Here is a 20,739-nt window from a genome sequence, read left to right as displayed (position 1 = left end):
GCAGGCAGCTCCATGAGACAGCAGCCTGGGCACAGCTGCTGATCAATAGACTAGAGAACAGATGTCCAGAACCTTCTGATCCGCGACGAGCCGCTCATTCCGGGAAGAGTACTTCCTGGTGGAGAGAAGAGGAATCAGAATTATTTAGGCCTATGTGTGTTACAAAAGTCAAGTTTATTTGAATTAGAGTTTATTTACACAAGCAATTCATCACAGTACAGCACTACACTACTACGTTTCCCCACATAGCCTTTTATTAGTATGCTGGACAGACAATAACCAGTTGACCGTCCAACTAATTGCCAAAGCAAGCTCCATGATGCTGCTGCTACATCCGGCGTGTGGATGCTGAGGAGGGTACCACTTTAAAGGAGCAGCGACAGACCACGCCCTTCACTCTGAGCAGCGCTGGGCAGAGCAGCGACGGACTCGCTTCTCACTGTCCTCACTGAGAAGTCTCACCTTCAAGCGGCCCTACATCCGACAGCACGTCTGACAGCGGCAACCAGGACATATTTGACAGACGGAAATTTTACGGAGGAATTCTACAGCAAATCTGTTATTTCAATTATGTAGTTCTATCCTTTAGCGATTTTATTTTAGATTTGTCATCCATAACGGATCTGCTCTGCGGCAAGAGCTTTTTTTTTGTTCGGGGTCGAAATCTGTTCATTATCAATCTACGATTTTTTCCAACCCTCATCGTTCAAAGCCACCAGAACCTCTGAAGGACGCAGTTTGCATCTCCGTCATTATTTTACGCTCGATTGGGCCTGCGAGTATCCGATCCTCTCGAAGCCGATCACTAGCACATCAACTGAATTTGCGCAATGGCCGATGCATCCACCGAGTGTAATATAAAAGTGCTGTGTCGCTTTCGCCCTCTGAATCAAGCCGAGATTTTACGCGGAGATCAATTTATCCCCAAATTCCAAGGAGATGACACCGTCTCCGTCGGGGTAAGACGCTTTGTTTCTCAGACATTATTAATAATTAATCATCTCTCTGATTAGCCTATGTTTTGACTGACAAGGAAATCAAGTTAATGTGTGAATAGAATTATCCAAGGTCTTAATGAGAATTTGTTATCCTTTATTTGACAAGCGTTGTAAGGTTGTTGTATGTGTTGTGTTGTGAGGTGCGTATAGGCCCATACAGCAGCTGAGCATTGACAGGCACTGCTGACTCTACTTGTGATAATATCGCAACATCGGATCATCCAGCTCGAGGCCTACTTCATTTTATCCATCAAGCTACACTATTACTACTACTACCTTGAATATACACACATCATACAGGCCAGACTACCACGTTCATTGACTATATAAATCTGAAGAAAAACACGTGTTTCTGACCTGTAGTGGTATGGTTGAGACCTTGTTATTGTGCTCGTGGTTAAATGTTGTTGCTTGTGTTTGGCTACAACGGTGCTGATTTGCAGTGAGGATAGCCTACTGTAAACATAGCTACAGTAGAGCCTGCTGCGTAGTGCAAACAGCATCACTAAGCTGCAAATCCACCGTGGAACGTTGCCAACTTCTATAGGCCTCTGACCTCATTGACAGCAGAGTCTGCTGGGTCCATTAGAGGGAGAAGGCCAGAGGGGGGGTCCAATAGAGGGGGGTCCAGAGAAGTTAGCCAGGATGGACCGAGAAGAGGGCCGGGAGGGGGGACAGGAAGCACAGTGAAGGCAGATCTGGCGCCTGGAATTTTACTGGACACACCTCAGCCCAGCCTCCCTTCCAGTCAGAACCTCTGCCCCAGCCTCAGAGAACCTGATCTCTAGAGGAGATCAATAACCCGCCTCCTCTCCTCCCCCCGCCCCAACCCGCCTCCTCTCCTCCCTCCTCCCCCAACCCGCCTCCTCTCCTCCCCCCGCCCCACAACCCGCCTCCTCTCCTCCCTCCTCCCCCAACCCGCCTCCTCTCCTCCCCCCGCCCCAACCCGCCTCCTCTCCTCCCCCCTCCCCCAACCCGCCTCCTCTCCTCCCCCCGCCCCAACTCACCTCCTCTCCCCAACCCACCTCCTCTCCTCCCTCCTCCCCTTAACCCGCCTGCTCCCCCCTCCTCACCCTGGGGAGCAGCAGCTCCGTCATGCTGGTGACGATGATATGATAGATGATGATGATGATGATGATGATGACTAGCCAATTAGCTAATGGTGCTGTATGGGGCAGTCTGACCAATGGAGGTTCTTCTGTGATGTCAGATAGAAGATGAGTCTTGCCTGTGACATCATCATGACTGCATCCTCTAGCAGTAATAGGGACTTTAAGCAGCGACGGTTTGGGGACAGCTACGGCATCCGCGAACATTCCAACGCGTTGCCGTAGCGGTGGAAATCCATTATCACTAAGCAACGTTAGCTGGAGTGGCAACGTTAGACAACGAAGATGACATGTCTGTAGACAAACAAGAAAATCATATAATTTGCGGGTATATCTAACAAATACACTGAGAATCATTAGGCTATTACTAGTAGAACATAGTCTGAACGGAGTTACTGTCTAAAATACAATAGAACTCGATATTTACATGGAAATGCTTAGACGTTTTAGGGACTACGCCAAGTCAGCTGTTCCCCCCCCAGAATTCTAACAGAATCGGTAAAGTAATTCTCGAACGCCGTAGCCGTTCCTCAAACCGGCGCTGCTTAAAGTCTCTAATGTTTCAGAAGACCTTCCATCTTCCTGCTCTAGAGGCCTATAGAGCTCTGGTCTGAGTCCAGCCGTCTGTCTGCTCACCAGCATCACTCACCTCAGCCACTGACGGCCTAGAGAATTCATGAATTAATTTATTTCACACATGTTAAAATACACAGGTTTAAAGCCTATTGGCCACAACTTATTTCCATTGTGGTAGGATGACATCATATGGCTAACATGCCTGTCAGCTGGCAAAGGCAGATACAGTGTTTAATTTAAGATCAAAGCAAAGCTATGTGATTAAAGATCTATGGGTTGGCTTCATATACCATTATGGACAGATTCAATTGAACTGTTAAGTCCCCCCTGGACCACCCGGAGACTGTAGAAACACGTAAAGCATCGTGCTCAGCTGTTAGATTTGGTTCTTGAATGTACCCAACTGGATATTTATTGGACATGTTCCCGAGCCAGCCCCACCTCCTCTCCCAGCCCCGCCTCCTCTCCCTCTCCCTGACCCTCCCAGCCCCGCCTCCTCTTCCAGCCCCGCCTCCTCTCCCAGCCCCACCTCCTCTCCCTGACCCTCCCTCTGTCACTCCCTTTCTCAACGGGCTCTGTTCTCCTCCTCGCTGATGAATGTCCCCTCTGCCTGGTTCTGTCTCTGTCCTGATCACAGTTCTTTCATCCTCCTGGTTTATGTAGTGAACATTCTGTGCACCAACAGTCCCATCTGAAATGATAGAAGATAAGTCATCAGAAAATGTCCCTTGTTGTCTGTTTCCAAATGTTTGGCATGTGTCTGTCCTGGTTGCAGTTGTTTAGTTGACCTTACTGACCCACTATGTTCTCCTGACTAACCTGTGTGATACGCTGCTGTGTTGGTTGTGGTCAACAGGGGAAGTCGTACGCGTTTGACCGGGTGTTTCCCACCAACACCACTCAGGAGCAGGTCTACAACACCTGTGCCAAGCAGATTGTCAAGGGTAACATACAGCATCATCATCAATTTACTCAGATTGACTGTATTTTTATAAAACATATTTTCAGAAATAGTGAAGTGTGTTCAAGTGTCTGTTCCAGTTCTTACTGAGCAAAAACAGGAAATCAAGCCGGGGTCTCTGGTGGTCAGATGGTATAATGGGTCATCCATGTGTGTCAGTGCAGCTGCCAACCAGCGTAGAAGAAGAAACAAAACCATAGAGAACTGTCCTGACCTTCATGTTGTCTCTGGTTGTTGCGGGGATATTATGGGCTGTTCTCTGACCGGCGCTACCCTCTGTAGATGTTCTGGGAGGGTACAATGGAACTATCTTCGCATACGGACAGACCGCCTCCGGGAAGACCCACACCATGGAGGTAAATGGGTTCAATCATCACCTTGACAGCCCCCTCACATGCAGTCTGCCTAACTCTTTATAGAGAACATGTTAAAGCCACCATTTGAACTTGATGGAACTATCAATCAATCAATCAAAGCTTTATTTGTATAGCGCATTTCATACCCAGAGGCAACACATCCAAGATTACTTTGAATAATATGACTTATGATCATGTTTTATGATCGTGTTTAGATATAAGTAACTCACTCATAAGTAACTAACTCATCCCTCTCTGCATGTGTATGTGTGTGTCCTTAGGGGAAGCTGCATGACCCCAACCAGATGGGCATTATTCCCAGGATCGCTGAGGACATTTTCAACCACATCTTTGGCATGGATGAGAACCTGGAGTTCCACATCAAGGTCAGGGTTTAGAGTGGTACAGTTCTTCTCCATGACATCGCAAATAAAACATGTTTTATTAAAACAAGTTTGATATACAGACTTGTGGCTTCTATCAAATGGACTGAAGGATTTTCTGAAACGTCAATGGAGTAAATGAAGACTAAGTTTCACTTCCTGAACCTATAGAAAGCAACATTTTTATTGAAAAATGCAATCAAAAACCAGGATGAAGTGACTGAGGAGGCAATTAAAAATGGCGAGGTGGCAAATCTTTTTACTTAGGAAAAGAGTAGGTTATAATCAAATCTTTTTACTTAGTAAAGAGTAGGTTATAATCAAATCTTTTTACTTAGTAAAAGAGTAGGTTATAATCAAATCTTTTTACTTAGTAAAAGAGTAGGTTATAATCAAATATTTTTACTTAGTAAAAGAGTAAGTTATAATCAGAGAGAGATAAGGAGGTCCCATTCTGTCAAAAAGGTATGACGTCATATAAATTTAATAGTGAAAAATAATCATGATAAAATTATGCACGTCAGTTATGTAAATTGCTGAGCGGAAGTGCAGTCCATATATGGTATTTTTCCGGGAGTGGTTGTGTAAGTTAACTGTTTCCAGATGTGGAGAGTGTCGGAAGATGTTTGTTTTCACACCGGAACTCCCAAAGGAATTATAGGGAGATAACAGTGTGCTACTGTTCTCGTGTTCTCGTAAAAAGTGGAGTGATTTTCCAAATGGGGTTTCGTAATAGAGGATCTGTATGAGTGAAATTTGAATTTCCCGGGCTTTTTCTGGCGGAGATGATTGGCTGTGTCACATCTGTATGAGTAAAATTTGAATTTCCCGGGCTTTTTCTGCTGGCGATGATTGGCTGTGTCACATCTGTATGAGTGAAATTTGAATTTCCCTGACTTTTTTCTGCCCGCCTTTTTTTGTTTATTTTGGGGTATGGGGAGGGCTCGTACATGTCAGCAGGTGTGGTTTAAATAGGTTTCCCTTTAAATAGAAAGCTGTTAAGCGTCCTTTGGCAACAAAAGGTTGAGAGAGAACATGGGATCAACTGCTTTGCTCTACCACGATGAGGAGGAGAAGATTTGGGGTTTATCGGACGGTTGTAAACTGCGTTGTAGCTTTACAGCCTCTACTGCGTTTCCGTATGTCGATCTGTGTACATTGGAAGAAGATGAAAGCTTCTTCAAAGTGTGCGATGTTCGTGAGGTATGTGACAGAAATCAGCAGATTGAAGGAGGCCATTCTTGATTTTGACAAGTATTTGCATTGCAATGGAAAAGTAGAAGCGGACTACATCAAGCCTTCTACATTGGTGAGTGTGGATGGGTCAATACCTGCTCGTGGAATAGCAAGGAACGCAGCGTTCCTCATTGACTGTTCGATGTCGAAATTATGGCTATTGGTCAGATTTCGGTCTCAGTGTGCTACAACGAGAGGGCCTAAAAGTGTGGTGGAGAAAGAAAAGGATTTTCCGATTCATCTGGCTTTCAAGGTGGAAGATCTCCCTCTGCTACGCGAAGTGTTGAAAGAAGTAGGATATTTTTTCAACAGAGTGAACTCATTCCATACTGGTCAAATGCGAAGGATCCGTCTGTTGGAGAAGCGTTTCACTCAGCCGTTTGCGATTAGTGGTTACGCGGCTGTAAAGAGGCGAAGATCTTAAGACGTTTATGGAGACAACGAGCCTGGAAACAGACGGTTGATTGAAAACGGTGGAGCAGGCCTTGTCTGCGGAGGCTCGGCCCGCCTCGCGCGATGACGTGGCTGTCAGACCACACCCTAACCATCCTCTATTGACTGTTGTGGATATAAAAAAAGAGACTTGCAGTTCTGTCCGATACACAGAGAGACTTCATTCCATTACCGAGACACTTCAATTGAGTATCATGGACGCCGTACCGGACTTCTTCCTTGAGACAGATGTCTACTCTAAAATACAAGCTGACGAGGAGACTTCATCTGAAGAGGACTTTGCTGGAGAATATTCACCGTGCTTCTACACAACATTTGACGAGGCATCGTGCCTTTTTCCGGATCCTATGCGATACTCACCTCCTCCCTCCCCTCCGGCTTCACCTCCCAAGCTCGGATCTCTATTAGACGCTATGGACTTACCGCAACCAGTTGACTATTCTGATAATGCTCTTCAGTACTCTCCTCCGCCCTCTCCTCCAGCTTCGCCTGTCTACTGTGCTTCTCCCTTCCGACCTGTTGACCCGACACCGGCCGTTGACCATTCTGAGAATCCTTCACCTCTTGAAGTCCCGCAGCCGTCTGGGTCAAATTCAGTGCTGAGTTGGGATCAACCTGATGGAGTTCACAGCGCTGTTTTTCCTGATACTATAAAAGCCGGCATTGCCAGCCTTTTGTCAGTGGTGTTAAGCGAGCAGATGCAAGAAGACTGCTACGGGTGTCAGATTGACCATCCGTCTCAGAAACATCATCCCTGTCTCTACCCACCACCGCTACATTATTTCTACCTAAAATTTAAAGAATTGATGGGAAGACTGTTGACGTCTGGGTTTCTACCTGGTCTCTTAAAGGACAATGCTCATTTTTGACAACCTGGACCTTATTTAAGACGCCTCCTTCCCTCCACTAGTCTGGGGGTCCACCTTGGGCAAGTGGTAGTACCCCCTAGCCCCCCTACCTGGGGTTACAGGGAAAATCCCGATGACAAAACAACCAAAAGGAAGAGAGACCCGGCCTGGAGGAAGCCCGGGGCCCTCGTCTGGAGCCAGGCCCAGACGGAGGGCCCGCATGCGAGCGCCTGGTGGCCGGGCTTACCATGGAGCCCGGCCGGGCCCAGCCCGAATAAGCAATGTGGAAGCACCATCTCCTCCTCCATCGTCCCGTGGACCCACCACCCGCGGGAGGAATTGTCGGGGTCGGGTGCGCTGCAAACTAGGTGGCGGTGAAGGCGGGGGGCACCGACGGACCGGACCCGGGCAGCAAAGGCTGGCTCTGGGGACATGGAACGTGACCTCGCTGGGGGGGAAGGAGCCGGAGCTTGTGAGGGAGGTGGAGCGATACCAATTACACATGGTGGGGCTAACCTCCACGCACAGCACCGGCACCGGAACCAAACTCCTGGATAGGGGTTGGACCCTGTTCTTCTCCGGAGTTGCTCACGGTATGAGGTGTAAGGCAGGTGTGGCTATACTAGCTAGCCCCCAGCTGAGCGCCTCTGTGCTGGAGTTCACCCCAGTGGACGAGAGGGTCGCCTCCCTGCGCCTTAGGACTGTGGGGGGGGGACTCTGACTGTGGTTTGTGCTTATGCACCGAACAGCAGTTCAGAGTACTCGGCCTTCCTGCAGACCCTGAGTGGAGTCCTTTTGGGGGCTCCTGCAGGGGACTCCACTGTCCTACTGGGGGACTTCAATGCACACGTAGGCAATGATGGAGAAACTTGGAGGGGCGTGATTGGGAGGCATGGCCACCACGATCTGAACATGAGTGGTGTTTTGTTGTTGGACTTCTGTGCTAGTCACGGTTTGTCCATAACAAACACCATGTTCGAACACAAGGATGCCCACAAGTACACCTGGCATCAGGACACCTTAGGCCGAAGGTCGATGATCGATTAAGTTATCGTATCATCTGATCTGAGGCCATGTGTTTTGGACACTCGGGTTAAGAGAGGGGCAGAGCTGTCCACTGATCACCATCTGGTGGTGAGCTGGTTTCGATGGCGGGGGAAGCTTCTGGACAGACCTGGAAAACCCAAGCATGTAGTGAGGGTGAACTGGGAACGTCTGGAGGAAGAGCCTGTCCGGAGAGATTTCAATTGCCACCTCCGGCGGAGCTTCTCTGGCATCCCTGTGGAGGTTGGGGACATCGAGCATGAGTGGTCGGTGTTCAAAGCCTCCATTGCTGAAGCTGCGGCTGGGAGCTGTGGCCTGAGGGCCATAGGTACCTCAAGGGGCGGTAACCCTCGGACACTGTGGTGGACAGCGGTGGTCAGGCAAGCCGTCCGACTGAAGAAGGAGGCCTTCCGGGATATGTTAGCCCGGGAGACTCCAGAAGCAGTTGCAGTGTATCGACTGGCCCGGAGGGCTGCGGCTTCGGCCGTGACCAAGGCAAAGCAGCGGGTGTGGGAGGAGTTTGGAGAAACCATGGAGAAGGACTTTCGGTCGGCACCAAAGTGTTTCTGGAAGACCATCAGACACCTCAGGAAGGGAAAGCGGGGGACCATCCAAGCTGTATACAGCAAGGAGGGGACACTGCTGACCTCAACTGAGGAGGTTGTTGAGCGTTGGAAGGAGCACTTTGAGGAACTCCTGAACCCGACTAATCCACCCTCTACGATCGAGGCAGAGCCGGAAGATGATGGGGGGTCGTCAATTTCCTTGGAGGAGGTCACTGAGGTAGTCAAACAACTCCACAGTGGCAGAGCCCCAGGGACTGATGAGATCCGTCCAGAAATGCTGAAGGCGCTGGGTGTAGAGGGGCTGTCTTGGTTGACACGCCTCTGTAACATTGCGTGGAAGTCTGGGTCAGTGCCGAAGGAGTGGCAGACTGGGGTGGTGGTCCCAATATTAAAAAAAGGGGACCAGAGGGTGTGTGCGAATTATAGAGGCATCACATTACTCAGCCTCCAAGGGAAAGTTTACTCCAAGGTGCTGGAAAGGAGGGTCCGGCCGATAATCGAACTTCAGATCGAAGAGAAACAATGCAGATTTCGTCCTGGTCGTGGAACCACCGACCAGCTCTTCACTCTCGCAAGGATCTTGGAAGGGGCTTGGAAGGAGCAGACAGAGCTGCTTTTGCTCATATTCTTCTTACTTATTTTTCTCTGCTAAAAGTGTGCAACAAAAACTGTACACTCAAAATTCACAAAAATTGGAAAGCACAGGGTGTAATCTTACCAGTCTTAGTATGCTCTCCTATAGCTATCATAAACCGAATGTTGAAACAAAAGTTCAATTTGAACTAGAACTAGTTCTCAGTAAATTTCACTTTCATTTCTGCATTACATTGTAGAGAGTGGGAGGGCTGCTTGAAAAGCAGCTGATCACAATTAGGCTACAAATCCTGACCTCACCTTGGAGTTTACTAGCTCGCTCGCTACTACACCAGTAGATACTAGGGCCCGCCAGAAAGATAGCTAGGGCCCGCCAGAAAGATAGCTAGGGCCCGCCAGAAAGAGAGCTAAGGCCCGCCAGAAAGATAGCTAGGGCCCGCCAGAAAGAGAGCTAAGGCCCGCCAGAAAGAGAACTATGGCCCACCAGAAAGATAGCTAGGGCCCGCCAGAAAGGCAGGACAAATATATAAACTGAAACATTTCAAAATACAGACTGAGGAAGGGAAAGGGTCTGTTTGATGAAGATGAGGGCGTCCTGAGTCACCGGGGTTACAGCCTACATCCTTATCTGACTCTGCTCAATAGAACCTGGTGTCTATTAATGAGACATAGGATACATTAGTACTTCATTGTCTAATAACCAAGGATCAACTATTCATTTCCCCTCTACTCAGGTTTCATACTTTGAGATCTACATGGACAAGATCCGTGATCTCCTGGATGGTTTGTTCACAGTTTCTCTGCCTCTCACAGTTTATACCCAAAACACTAGCCAAGCCCTTTTACTGTATGTTGCTGTAAAACTGAGAGATTAATTTTCTGTTTGACAATTCCTCCTCCTCCTAGTGACAAAGACCAACCTGGCCGTCCATGAGGACAAGAACAGAGTCCCATATGTGAAGGTGGGCTTGATATGACTGATGACCTGTTAATGGTTGGCTCTCTATTATGACATATTAATCATCATACTCCTCCTCCCTCCTTCCCTCCTCCTGTGATGATGTAGGGCTGCACTGAGCGTTTTGTGTCCAGTCCCGATGAGGTCATGGACGTCATAGATGAGGGCAAGAACAATCGCCACGTGGCTGTGACCAGTAAGTCTGTCTGTCTGTTGCTAAGCTTGTTCAGGCTGATATAACTCTTGTGTTCCCATCATTCCAGTCATCCTGTGTTTACAGTGCAGATTTGTGGAACAGAGGAACCGTATGGTTGCCATAACAGCACCTGCAGTTCATGTTTAAACTGTCCAATAACCAAACAGATGCTTTGAAATAATGATCTTGAATGGTTTGAGCAGCGCCGATGCTGCAGCAGGGATAATCACGACCCTCAGACCAGCAGGTCAGGACAGGGCAGCTGGAGAGGGATGAAGGAGGGATGAAGGAGGGATGAGGATGACTCTGAGGAGAGGGAGGGAGATATCAATGCTGGAAACTCACATCATTGATTTAGTGCAGGTTCTCATCCATATTAAACATGGAGATGTGTTTTAGTTGACCCTGTGGGTGTGGATGATGTGTTTTAGTTGACCCTGTGGGTGTGGATGATGTGTTTTAGTTGACCCTGTGGGTGTGGATGATGTGTTTTAGTTGACCCTGTGGGCGTGGATGATGTGTTTTAGTTTACCCTGTGGGCGTGGATGATGTGTAATGTCTACGCCATTGTTCACCAATTGACTACTCACCCGTTCACTGGATGAACGACTGTCCTCATCCCCTCAGACATGAACGAGCACAGCTCTCGCAGCCACAGTATCTTCCTGATCAACATCAAGCAGGAGCACGTAGAGACGGAGCAGAAGCTCTGTGGAAAACTCTACCTGGTGGATCTAGCTGGCAGTGAGAAGGTGAGACACACACACACCTACACACGCACACACTCTCTCTCTCTCACACACAGACACACACACACACACACACACATACACACACACACATACACACACACACACACACACACACACACACACACACACACACACACACACAAGGTATAACTCTCTCTCTCTTTCTCAGGTCAGTAAGACAGGTGCTGCAGGAGCTGTCCTGGATGAGGCCAAGAACATCAACAAGTCTCTGTCTGCTCTGGGCAACGTGATCTCTGCCCTGGCTGAGGGCACGGTGAGTTCGGTCTACAGCTACCCACACATTCATGTACCTACTGTACACTACAGTATATCATGAGCACCTCTCTCTTCACCCTAGGTCTACAGTATGTTATGCTGTTATAATCTCTCGCTCTCTCTATCTCTTTCTCTCTCTCTCTCTCTCTCTCTCTCTCTCTCTCTCCTGTAGAAAACCCATGTTCCATACCGGGACAGTAAGATGACCCGTATCCTGCAGGACTCTCTGGGGGGAAACTGTCGCACCACCATGTTCATCTGCTGCTCCCCGTCCAGCTACAATGATGCTGAGACCAAGTCCACCCTCATGTTTGGACAACGGTAACAACAACAACAACAACAACACAACAACAGCTACGCCTAGCAGACTTACTACAGGGTCATAACCAATAACTGATGGTCTCACTCAGACTGATTCATTAGTGTTGTCCCTGTAAAATAAAGCCAGCACACTATCTGCCCAATGTCCTCTCAACATTTGAAACCAGGGAGGGATTAGAACCCGGGTCTCCCACAGTCCGCTGCCCAGGGACGGATTAGAACCCGGGTCTCCCACAGTCCGCTGCCCAGGGAGGGATTAGAACCCGGGTCTCCCACAGTCCACTGCCCAGGGAGGGATTAGAACCCGGTATAAACAGTATACAATATACAGTTTACAATATATGAATATTCTGGGTTGCAATAGAAAAGAGGAATACACTCAAATAGGGTGTCCCACACCACCATCAGGCTAGAAACCGTCATCACGTGTGGAATTGGACTAGAGGTGCCTCTTAAATGTCCTGTGGGTGCAACAAGAGGGATGCCTGCAAGCAGTGGACCGGAGACCTGGAGGGAGAGAGAGAGAGAGAGACTGGACCAGTGAGAATGTCACAGAAAAGGACGGATGTCCATTTCCTCGTTGAGGCCCTTGGGTGACATGGTGTTCAGGGTGTAAATCCAAAAGAGCTCACGTTTCAGCAGTAGTACCTTGATATCTCCACCCCTTCGTGGAAGTTGGACGTGTTCAATTCCAACATAGCTGAGGGAGGCCACTGAATGTTTCATGAGGCTAAAATGCATGGCCACTAGGCTCTTCTGATCATGGGTTCTGATATTTGACCTATGCTCTGAAATTATTGTTTTGAGGGGTCTGGAAGTTTGACCTACAAATATATATGCTCAAATGCCCACGTTGACTTGCTAATATAAGACATCTTTTTATCACTTAAGAAACATTGCTAAGGTGAAACCTTTCCTCTCCCAGGCTGACACTGAAAGACTAATGCATGCTTTTATCAGTAGCAGGTTGGATTACTGTAACGCTCTCTTATCTGGTCTACCAAAGAAAGCTATTAGCCAACTTCAAATAGACCAGGAGGGCACACATCACACCAGTTTTAAAATCACTGCACTGGTTACCTGTCAGTTTTAGAATAGATTCTAAGATTATTTTATTAGTCTATAAGTCATTACATAATCAAGCACCTAAATACATATCAGATATGCTTTTAAAATATACACCCAGTAGGTCCCTCAGGTCCTCTGGCACTGAGCTTTTAAATGGGAAGGCTCTTTTTCGACAACCTGGACCTTATTTACGGCATATTATAAGACGTTTAAATCACCGAGATAACTTTGGTGTAATTCGGAAGCCAAGTCTATCCATGTAATTCTCGGGGCACCGAGAATGCAGCTTCTAAAAAATGTATTTTCTGCCTTGAAACGGTTGTTTTCATCAATCTATTTTTATGAATCGCTAGTTGTGCTTCCATAGAGCGAGGGCTTGTTGTGGTTCTCACATTCCTCTGTAATATGATCTTTAGAAACGTCTTTAGAAACTAAATAAAGCTTCCCCACTTGCTCCAGCACGCATGCGCAGAGCACAGCACGCAGACTGGCTATTCTCCATCTGTAGGCTACACTCGCGGCTCACATTCTCTACGCTACGATTAGCTTGGCGGAAAGAGAGCGGCTCACATTCTCTACGCTACGATCAGCGTGCCTGGAATATTGTGTTCAATATGACTGAATATTTATCAGATTTTGAAGATATAGAAGATGACTTAGAATTTGATGGAAGCCGATCGTAGCGTAGAGAATGTGAGAGTTGTGGAGTTCATGGCATGGATAGTGGCGTGGTGGCGAGACTCTGCCCGCTTGGGTCAGAGCTGATTGAGCGCAGTACAGTGACCTCTGGGCAATCTCCTTGCACCCACTGGCAGGAGACCGTGGGTCTCTAGCCCACTCAGGGGCTGAGTTGTGGGATCCTTGGCGTGGATAGTGGCGTGATGGCGAGACTCTGTCCCCTCGGTTCAGAGCTTGTCGTGAACAGTGTAGCTCTCTCCGGACCACCCACCTGCCTCCACCAGTGAAGACCCTGTGTCTTTAGCCCACTCGAGGGCTGAGTTGTGGGGTCCATGGTGTGGTGGCGAGACTCCGCCCCCTCGCATCATATTGGGTCGGGGGCAGTGGAGCCCTCTCCGGGCTACCCACCTGCCCCCACCGGTGATGACCGTGTTTCTCTAGCCCTCTCAGGGGCTGATTCGTGGGGTCTGTGGCGTGGACAGTGGTGTGGTGGCAAGACTCCGCCCACTCACGTCATATTGGGTCAGGGGCTGTGGACCCCTCTATAAACCCTTTATACACATTATTTGACCTTTCAATTCTCTTCACTTACATAAACAGACAGTGAGTGTGTGGTCTCTGAAATAATAAAGAAATATAATGTATAACTAACAGAAATACTTACACAAATAAACTAAATAGCCTAACTCAAATACTCAATACTAAATTGCTGAAACTGAACAAGGAACATCTAAGCCTGTTGCTGCCCACTGAACAAGGAACACAGTCTATCTAAGCCTGATGTATGATCTCCGCAATGATGGATTTGGCTGCAGGTCTAAAATTTGGCAAAACCTACAAAAAGATTGGTCTCATAAACCGTAAGTGGGATCGGTCTGATATTTCACACGTCTCCCTATAGGGTGTTAACGGCTAAGAAATCCAATCCAAGCTGGTGGAGAAACTGGCATAAAAAATTTTAAAATAAAAAAAATTGGGCCACAAAGTTCAAGTGCTTATCATTTTGTACAACTATAGTTTAGGGACATTAAACTCACTGGACACAAAGAGGGCACTACCATGTTGCACCACCTCGAAGCATTTGCAGATTCTACCATAGGTGGCGCTACAGTCAACGAATCAAAACGGACATTTCAAAGTGCTGGCATTTCCACACTGTTAGACAAAATGTATGAAACCTGGTACACTTACGTCATCCCTCATGTGGAACAAATTTGCATCCATGATGGCCATTTATTCTCATAAACCATAAGTCTGATTGTTCTGAAATTTCACATATATGTTTGTGCATGCCTCCCTGCGCTCGCTCATTGCTGCGCTCATTCATTGCTGCGTGCGCTCGTTGCAGTGTGGTCGTTGCAGTGTGGCTTTAATTTTCGTTTGTATTGTTGTTTTTCTTACATTTGTATACTGTACAATTTTTTTGTTCTCCAGGTCCAAGCATGTTTCAATACATTTTCTACAACACAAAACTCAATTTCTGCCAAAAGTAGCCTAATTGAAGTTTGTCAGGGGATAACGGAAGAGGGCAATGATATCTGACATTGTATATTGTTGTTAACTGCTTTCTGTATACAAATATAAGTGAATAAAAACATTTGATCACAAAAAAGGGATGTCAATCTTGGAGGGACTGTCAGCGCTCCTTTGAGGAGTGAGTTTCATCAGCTACTCCATGTTTTACTCAGTTACACTCACCCCCAACTCACTCCACACTACTTGACCAGGTCACGGCACCAATGTAACCCATCAGTTTCGGCTTGCCCAGGGCAGGATTAGGACCCAGGTCTCCCACTTGGGAGGCGGACGCGCTGACAGTTGCACCAATAGGGTCGTCCCTCTTGGAGGGACTGTCAGCGCTCCTTTGAGGAGTGAGTTTCACCAGCTACTCCACGTTTCACTCGGCTACACATCCATCCATTCATCCAACCATCAGTAACCTGGCTGCCTCTCTCCTACAGGGCTAAGACCATCAGGAACACAGCTTCCATCAACCTGGAGCTGACTGCTGAGCAGTGGAAGAGGAAGTACGAGAAGGAGAAGGAGAAGAACAAGACCATGAAGGAGACCATCCAGAGGCTGGAGGCAGAACTGAACCGCTGGCGCAACGGTGAGAGATGATGAGGCTGTGTTAGCTCGCTAAGAAGAGATGTGTGAGCATGAAGGTGGCAGTTCAGAGGCACGGGAGACAGAACCCGTCTGCTGGAAGAACCGAGTGAGCTAGGAGGGAGTCAGAAGAACCGAGTGGGCTGGGAGGGAGTCAGCATCCTGAGCTGAGGGCTGTGGGGGAGCAGGGGGGGCGGGGCTTCCCTTCATAAATGAAGTGAAATGGACTGCACTTATATAGCGCTTTTCCACCTTAGCAGCACTCAAAGCGCTTTACAATGGCCTCTCATTCACCCATTCACACACACATTCACACACACCAATGGCGGCAGCTGCCATGCAAGGTGCTAACCTGCTCATTGGGAGCAATTTTGGGGTTAGGTGTCTTGCTCAAGGACACTTCGACATGTGGACAGTCGGAGCTGAGATTCGAACCACTGACCCTTCGATCACTGAACGACCCACTCTACCAACTGAGCTACAGCCGCCCCCCATAAGGCATGAGCTCCACTCAAAACACCATTTGAGAAATTTGGGGGTCTCTAAAATATTGACAATATTTTTGCCATATATTTATTTTTCTTTAATTAGTTCGGCCTGCGCTCTTCCAGCAAAACCAGTGTTTATACAGTTTTTTACCACAAACATAACAAGAGGAAAAAAAGCAATCATAGCATGTATTTAAGGTTTTAAGATGAGCACATAGCAACACAAACCTGTGAATGGCTATTCTAGGCTATAACATCCATGATAATAAACTACAAGAGCACTCAGAATACATAAGAGATTACAAGAACAATGTGAACAAATCTGATTGTGATTCTGAAGTGGTACAGTAATACAGTAATTTAGTACATTCATGTGTTATATTATTTATCCCCCCTTACATGTATCGTGGTTAGCCTTAAGGTCACTGGATGGATGCCTATAGACTACTGAGAGTCGCTAGATAAAAAGGGATGAATCCCAGATAAAAACATAATACTTCAACTGTAGTTTTAATGAGACAGATAACATTGTGGATATAGATACAGTATATAGTATAGTACATCATGTTTTCGGCAGTCAAAAGATACTCAGCCCGGGCAGCCAGACACCCACAACCAAACCTCCCAGCAGGGGGTGTTTTGCAAGTGCACAATTGTTGTGAAGTGCACATGCTTCACTTAAAAATGAGCTCCCCCGAAAGCCAGGGTTATGGTGCACTGTAGTTCACACATGACATTAGAGTGAAGGAGGCTGGACAGACAGACCTGAAACAGAGGAGACACACTTCCAACTGTGTGCAGGAAACGCTCTACAGTAGCAGCGCATGTGCACTGAACAGACCACCCAGCAGAGAGGAGTCCAGTAGAGAGGAGGAGTCCTGTAGGGAGGAGGAGTCCAGTAGAGGAGGAGGAGTCCAGTAGAGGAGGAGTCCAGTAGGGAGGAGGAGGAGTCCAGTAGGGAGGAGGAGTCCAGTAGAGGAGGGGGAGTCCAGTAGGGAGGAGGAGTCCAGTAGAGGAGGAGTCCAGCAGAGAGGAGGAGTCCAGCAGAGGAGGAGTCCAGTAGAGAGGAGGAGTCCAGTAGAGGAGGATTCCAGCAGAGGAGGAGTCCAGTAGAGGAGGAGTCCAGTAGAGGAGGAGTCCAGCAGAGGAGGAGTCCAGCAGAGGAGGAGTCCAGTAGAGGAGGAGTCCAGCAGAGAGGAGGAGTCCAGTAGAGAATAGTCCAGTAGGGAGGAGGAGTCCAGTAGAGGAAGAGTCCAGCAGAGGAGGAGTCCAGCAGAGGAGGAGTCCAGTAGAGGAGGAGTCCAGCAGAGAGGAGGAGTCCAGTAGAGAATAGTCCAGTAGGGAGGAGGAGTCCAGTAGAGGAGGAGTCCAGTAGAGGAGGAGTCCAGTAGGGAGGAGGAGTCCAGCAGAGGAGGAGTCCAGTAGAGGAGGAGTCCAGCAGAGAGGAGGAGTCCAGTAGAGGAGGAGTCCAGTAGAGGAGGAGGAGTCCAGGGTGTCTCAGGGTGCTGTTTCCCCCCTGGCTGTGATCTGCCTACCTTCAGGACATCATAACAATCCCTTCATCCTCTCCTCTCACCTCCTCCTCTTCCTCCCCCCTCTCTTCTCTCCTCATCCTCTCCTTCCTTACTACTCCTCCTCTTCCTTTCCTCTCCTCTCCCCTCCTCCTCTGCTCTCATCTCCTTCCCTGTCCTCCCCTGCTCCTCCTCCTCCTCTCCTCCAGGGGAGAATGTTCCAGAGACAGAGCAGATCACGGCCAATGTGGAGGTGCGTCTGGAGGCTGTGGAGGAGCGTCCAGCGCTGGACAACCACTCCTCCATCGTGGTGCGCATCTCTGAGGAGGAACGCCAGAAGTATGAGGAGGAGATACGCAAGTTGTACAAGCAGCTGGACGACAAGGTCAAGATCTGGAGACACGCGCACACACACACACACACACACACACACATTTGAATTCTTTATTTAGGTCCGCATTTTTGACATACATTGCAGGGGCCCAAATATAGTTCCATTGCTGTCATGATGATGGGTCATTTAGTGTCACATTTTATAGATACGAGCAAGCTTCTAGGATGTAAATGCTTACTTAAGGCTGAATGCAGGAGAACATCTTCTCCAAATGCAGCGGCTGCCAATGATGGAGGAGATTGAGCAATATTTAGCAGTCTGCTTTGCTCCACACCTGGTCAGCCCCATAATCCTCAGGCCTCTGGCTACTAACCTATGGACATGGCCCAGGCTGCCAGATATAAACACCATTAGCTGACACTGGTAGCCTAGCTGTATAATGGCTTGCACCAGTGGCTGGTACTTTATCAGTTTAGTGAGAAGCGCGTCTTGTAGAATCAAAAGTGCAGCCTATTCCAACAGGAACACCTCACTGTGGTCCTCATCAATCACAATGACCTCCGGTGAATTAGCATCATGTACGTTTGAAAATGCATGGGGGTCACTGCGGTTTCACAGAGGAGTTCTTCAACATGTATATCACAACAGAGGGGTGGAGGGCAGATGATACCAGGATATCAGAGGGGTGGAGGGCAGATGATGCCAGGATATCAGAGGGGTGGAGGGCAGATGATACCAGGATATGAGAGGGGTGGAGGGCAGATGATACCAGGATATCAGAGGGGTGGAGGGCAGATGATGCCAGGATATCAGAGGGGTGGAGGGCAGATGATGCCAGGATATCAGAGGGGTGGAGGGCAGATGATACCAGGATATCAGAGGGGTGGAGGGCAGATGATACCAGGATATCAGAGGGGTGGAGGGCAGATGATACCAGGATATCAGAGGGGTGGAGGGCAGATGATGCCAGGATATCAGAGGGGTGGATGCAGCTAATATATTAGAGCTCATATTACTGACTCTCTCTCTGTCCAGGATGATGAGATCAACCTGCAGTGCCAGGTGGTTGAGAAGCTGAAGGAGCAGATGATGGACCAGGATGAGGTGAGACCCTCTGCTCCTCTACAGCCTTTCCATGGGTCCCTCAACCCATGCACTGTATGTGTTGTATATAAATACAATTACAATGTCTGTGTATGTGTATATGGTCATGCTTGTGCGTATGTATGTGCGTGTGTGTTTGCGTGTGTGTGTCTGTGTGTGTATGTGTGTCTGTGTGTGTGAATGTGTGTGTCTGTGTGTGTTTGCATGTCTGTGTGTGTGTCTGTGTGTGTGTTTGCATGTCTATGTGTGTGTGTGTGTGTGTGTGTGTGTGTCTGTCCCCCCAGCTGCTGGCGTCCTCCCGTGGGGACGGGGACAAGGTGCAGGCGGAGCTGGGCCGCCTGCAGGTGGAGAGCGACTGTGCCAAGGCGGAGGTGAAGGAGGTGCTGCAGGCCCTGGAGGAGCTGGCTGTCAACTACGACCAGAAGAGCCAGGAGGTGGAGGAGAAGGGGCTGCAGAACCAGCTGCTGGCCGACCAGCTGGCCCAGAAGATGGTGGGTTTGAACAGGGTGTAGGGATGATGAGAGAGAAGTTATGCGAGATGGAGATGTGGAGGGAATGGAACTGATTAGAGGTGTAGAGATGGAGGGGACAGAAAAGGAGAGAGTGATTAGATAGAAAAACGAATTATGAAAATACTACTACTACTAAGTAAAGTAAGTAAGTAAGTAAAGTTTTATTTGTATAGCACCCCTCTCAGCACGAATGCACAGAGTGCTTCACCTTCAAGGTGCAGGTGACAAAAAGTGCATAGTAAAATAGATAACATACAACACAGTAAAACAAGAAAATATACAAAAAGTGCATAGTAAAATAAATAACATAACAAAGAGTATACAAATAGTGGGCAAATTCAAAGGCCCTTAAACTAGTACAATAAAAGAAAGAAAGACACAGCAGGACCTGCAGGTACTACTACTACTACTACTACTACTACTAATAATAATAATAATAATACTAACTAGAAAGTACATTTCCTGGAGAAAATGTGAGGTGGGCTATCTGCTGCACCTGTATGTAACAGCTACTGCTAGTACTACTACGGACCACGCAATCTCCATGCACCCACTGGCGAAGACCGTGCATCTCTAGCCCACTCAGCGGCTGAATTGTGGGGTCCGTGGCGTGGACAGTGGCGTGGTGGTGAGACTCCGCCCCCTCAGGTCAGAGCTGGTCGAGGACAGTGTACCCCTCTCCGGGCTACCTACCTGACTCCACCGGTTTAGACGGTGTGTCTCTAGCCCACTCAGGGGCTGAGTTGTGGGGCCTGTGGCGTGGATAGTGGCGTGCTGGTTAGGCCCCGCCCCCTTGGGTTACAGCTAGTCGGGGACAGTACAGTGACCTCCAGGCAATTTCCATGCATCCACCAATGAAGACTGTGTCTCTAGCCCACTCAGGGGTTGAGTTCTGGGGCCACTATTCACTATTCACTATTCAGCCATTGAAGACTGTGTGTCTCTAGCCCACTCAGGGGCTGAAAAGTGGGTTCTGTGGCGTGAATAGTGGCGTGGTGGCGAGGCTCCGCCATACAGCGAAAACTGTAAGTCACACAGCTTAGATACTTACATTGTACGAATCAGCACAGTTGTGTGAACGTTTTCATATATAATATGTATGTGAGCTGTCAAAACTGTAGGAGTGCCAGCAGTTTACAAAAAGTGTGAATATTTTCAAAGCAACTGCTGCCACCACTCTAAAAACATAGTTTCTGAACATTCCAAAAGCAGTTTCAAGCAGTTTCAATGGGACAAAAAATAGTTTTAAAAGTTACATTTCTAAAAAATGATAAAAAATATCAAAAATCTTAATGGATCCGTTAAAGAGCT

At 48.1% G+C, this 20,739-nt stretch overlaps 1 protein-coding gene across 4 annotated transcripts in view; it reads left to right on the top strand.

Annotated features, from left to right (window-relative positions):
- Positions 1-830: 830 nt before the first annotated feature.
- kif5aa (kinesin family member 5A, a) overlaps positions 831-20,739 on the top strand; it is a gene marked incomplete at both ends in the record, with an annotated part of 67,796 nt that continues 47,887 nt past the window's right edge. For all 4 annotated transcript variants that reach the window (XM_084445599.1, XM_084445598.1, XM_084445597.1 and 1 more), the window contains 14 exons: positions 831-959; positions 3,540-3,627; positions 3,927-4,000; positions 4,282-4,386; positions 9,859-9,907; positions 10,031-10,086; positions 10,191-10,278; positions 10,906-11,030; positions 11,200-11,304; positions 11,479-11,627; positions 15,335-15,483; positions 17,688-17,863; positions 18,848-18,916; positions 19,201-19,407. In XM_084445599.1, the coding sequence (XP_084301725.1) occupies positions 831-959; positions 3,540-3,627; positions 3,927-4,000; positions 4,282-4,386; positions 9,859-9,907; positions 10,031-10,086; positions 10,191-10,278; positions 10,906-11,030; positions 11,200-11,304; positions 11,479-11,627; positions 15,335-15,483; positions 17,688-17,863; positions 18,848-18,916; positions 19,201-19,407 (1,569 nt within the window). The remainder of the gene's footprint in view (positions 960-3,539; positions 3,628-3,926; positions 4,001-4,281; positions 4,387-9,858; positions 9,908-10,030; positions 10,087-10,190; positions 10,279-10,905; positions 11,031-11,199; positions 11,305-11,478; positions 11,628-15,334; positions 15,484-17,687; positions 17,864-18,847; positions 18,917-19,200; positions 19,408-20,739) is intronic.

The sequence above is a fragment of the Borostomias antarcticus genome (assembly GCF_949987555.1).
Source record: "Borostomias antarcticus genome assembly, chromosome: 11".
In the NCBI taxonomy this organism is placed as follows: domain Eukaryota; kingdom Metazoa; phylum Chordata; class Actinopteri; order Stomiiformes; family Stomiidae; genus Borostomias; species Borostomias antarcticus.
Note: the sequence above shows the minus strand (reverse complement) of the source record. Positions and strands in the feature narration are given on the sequence as shown.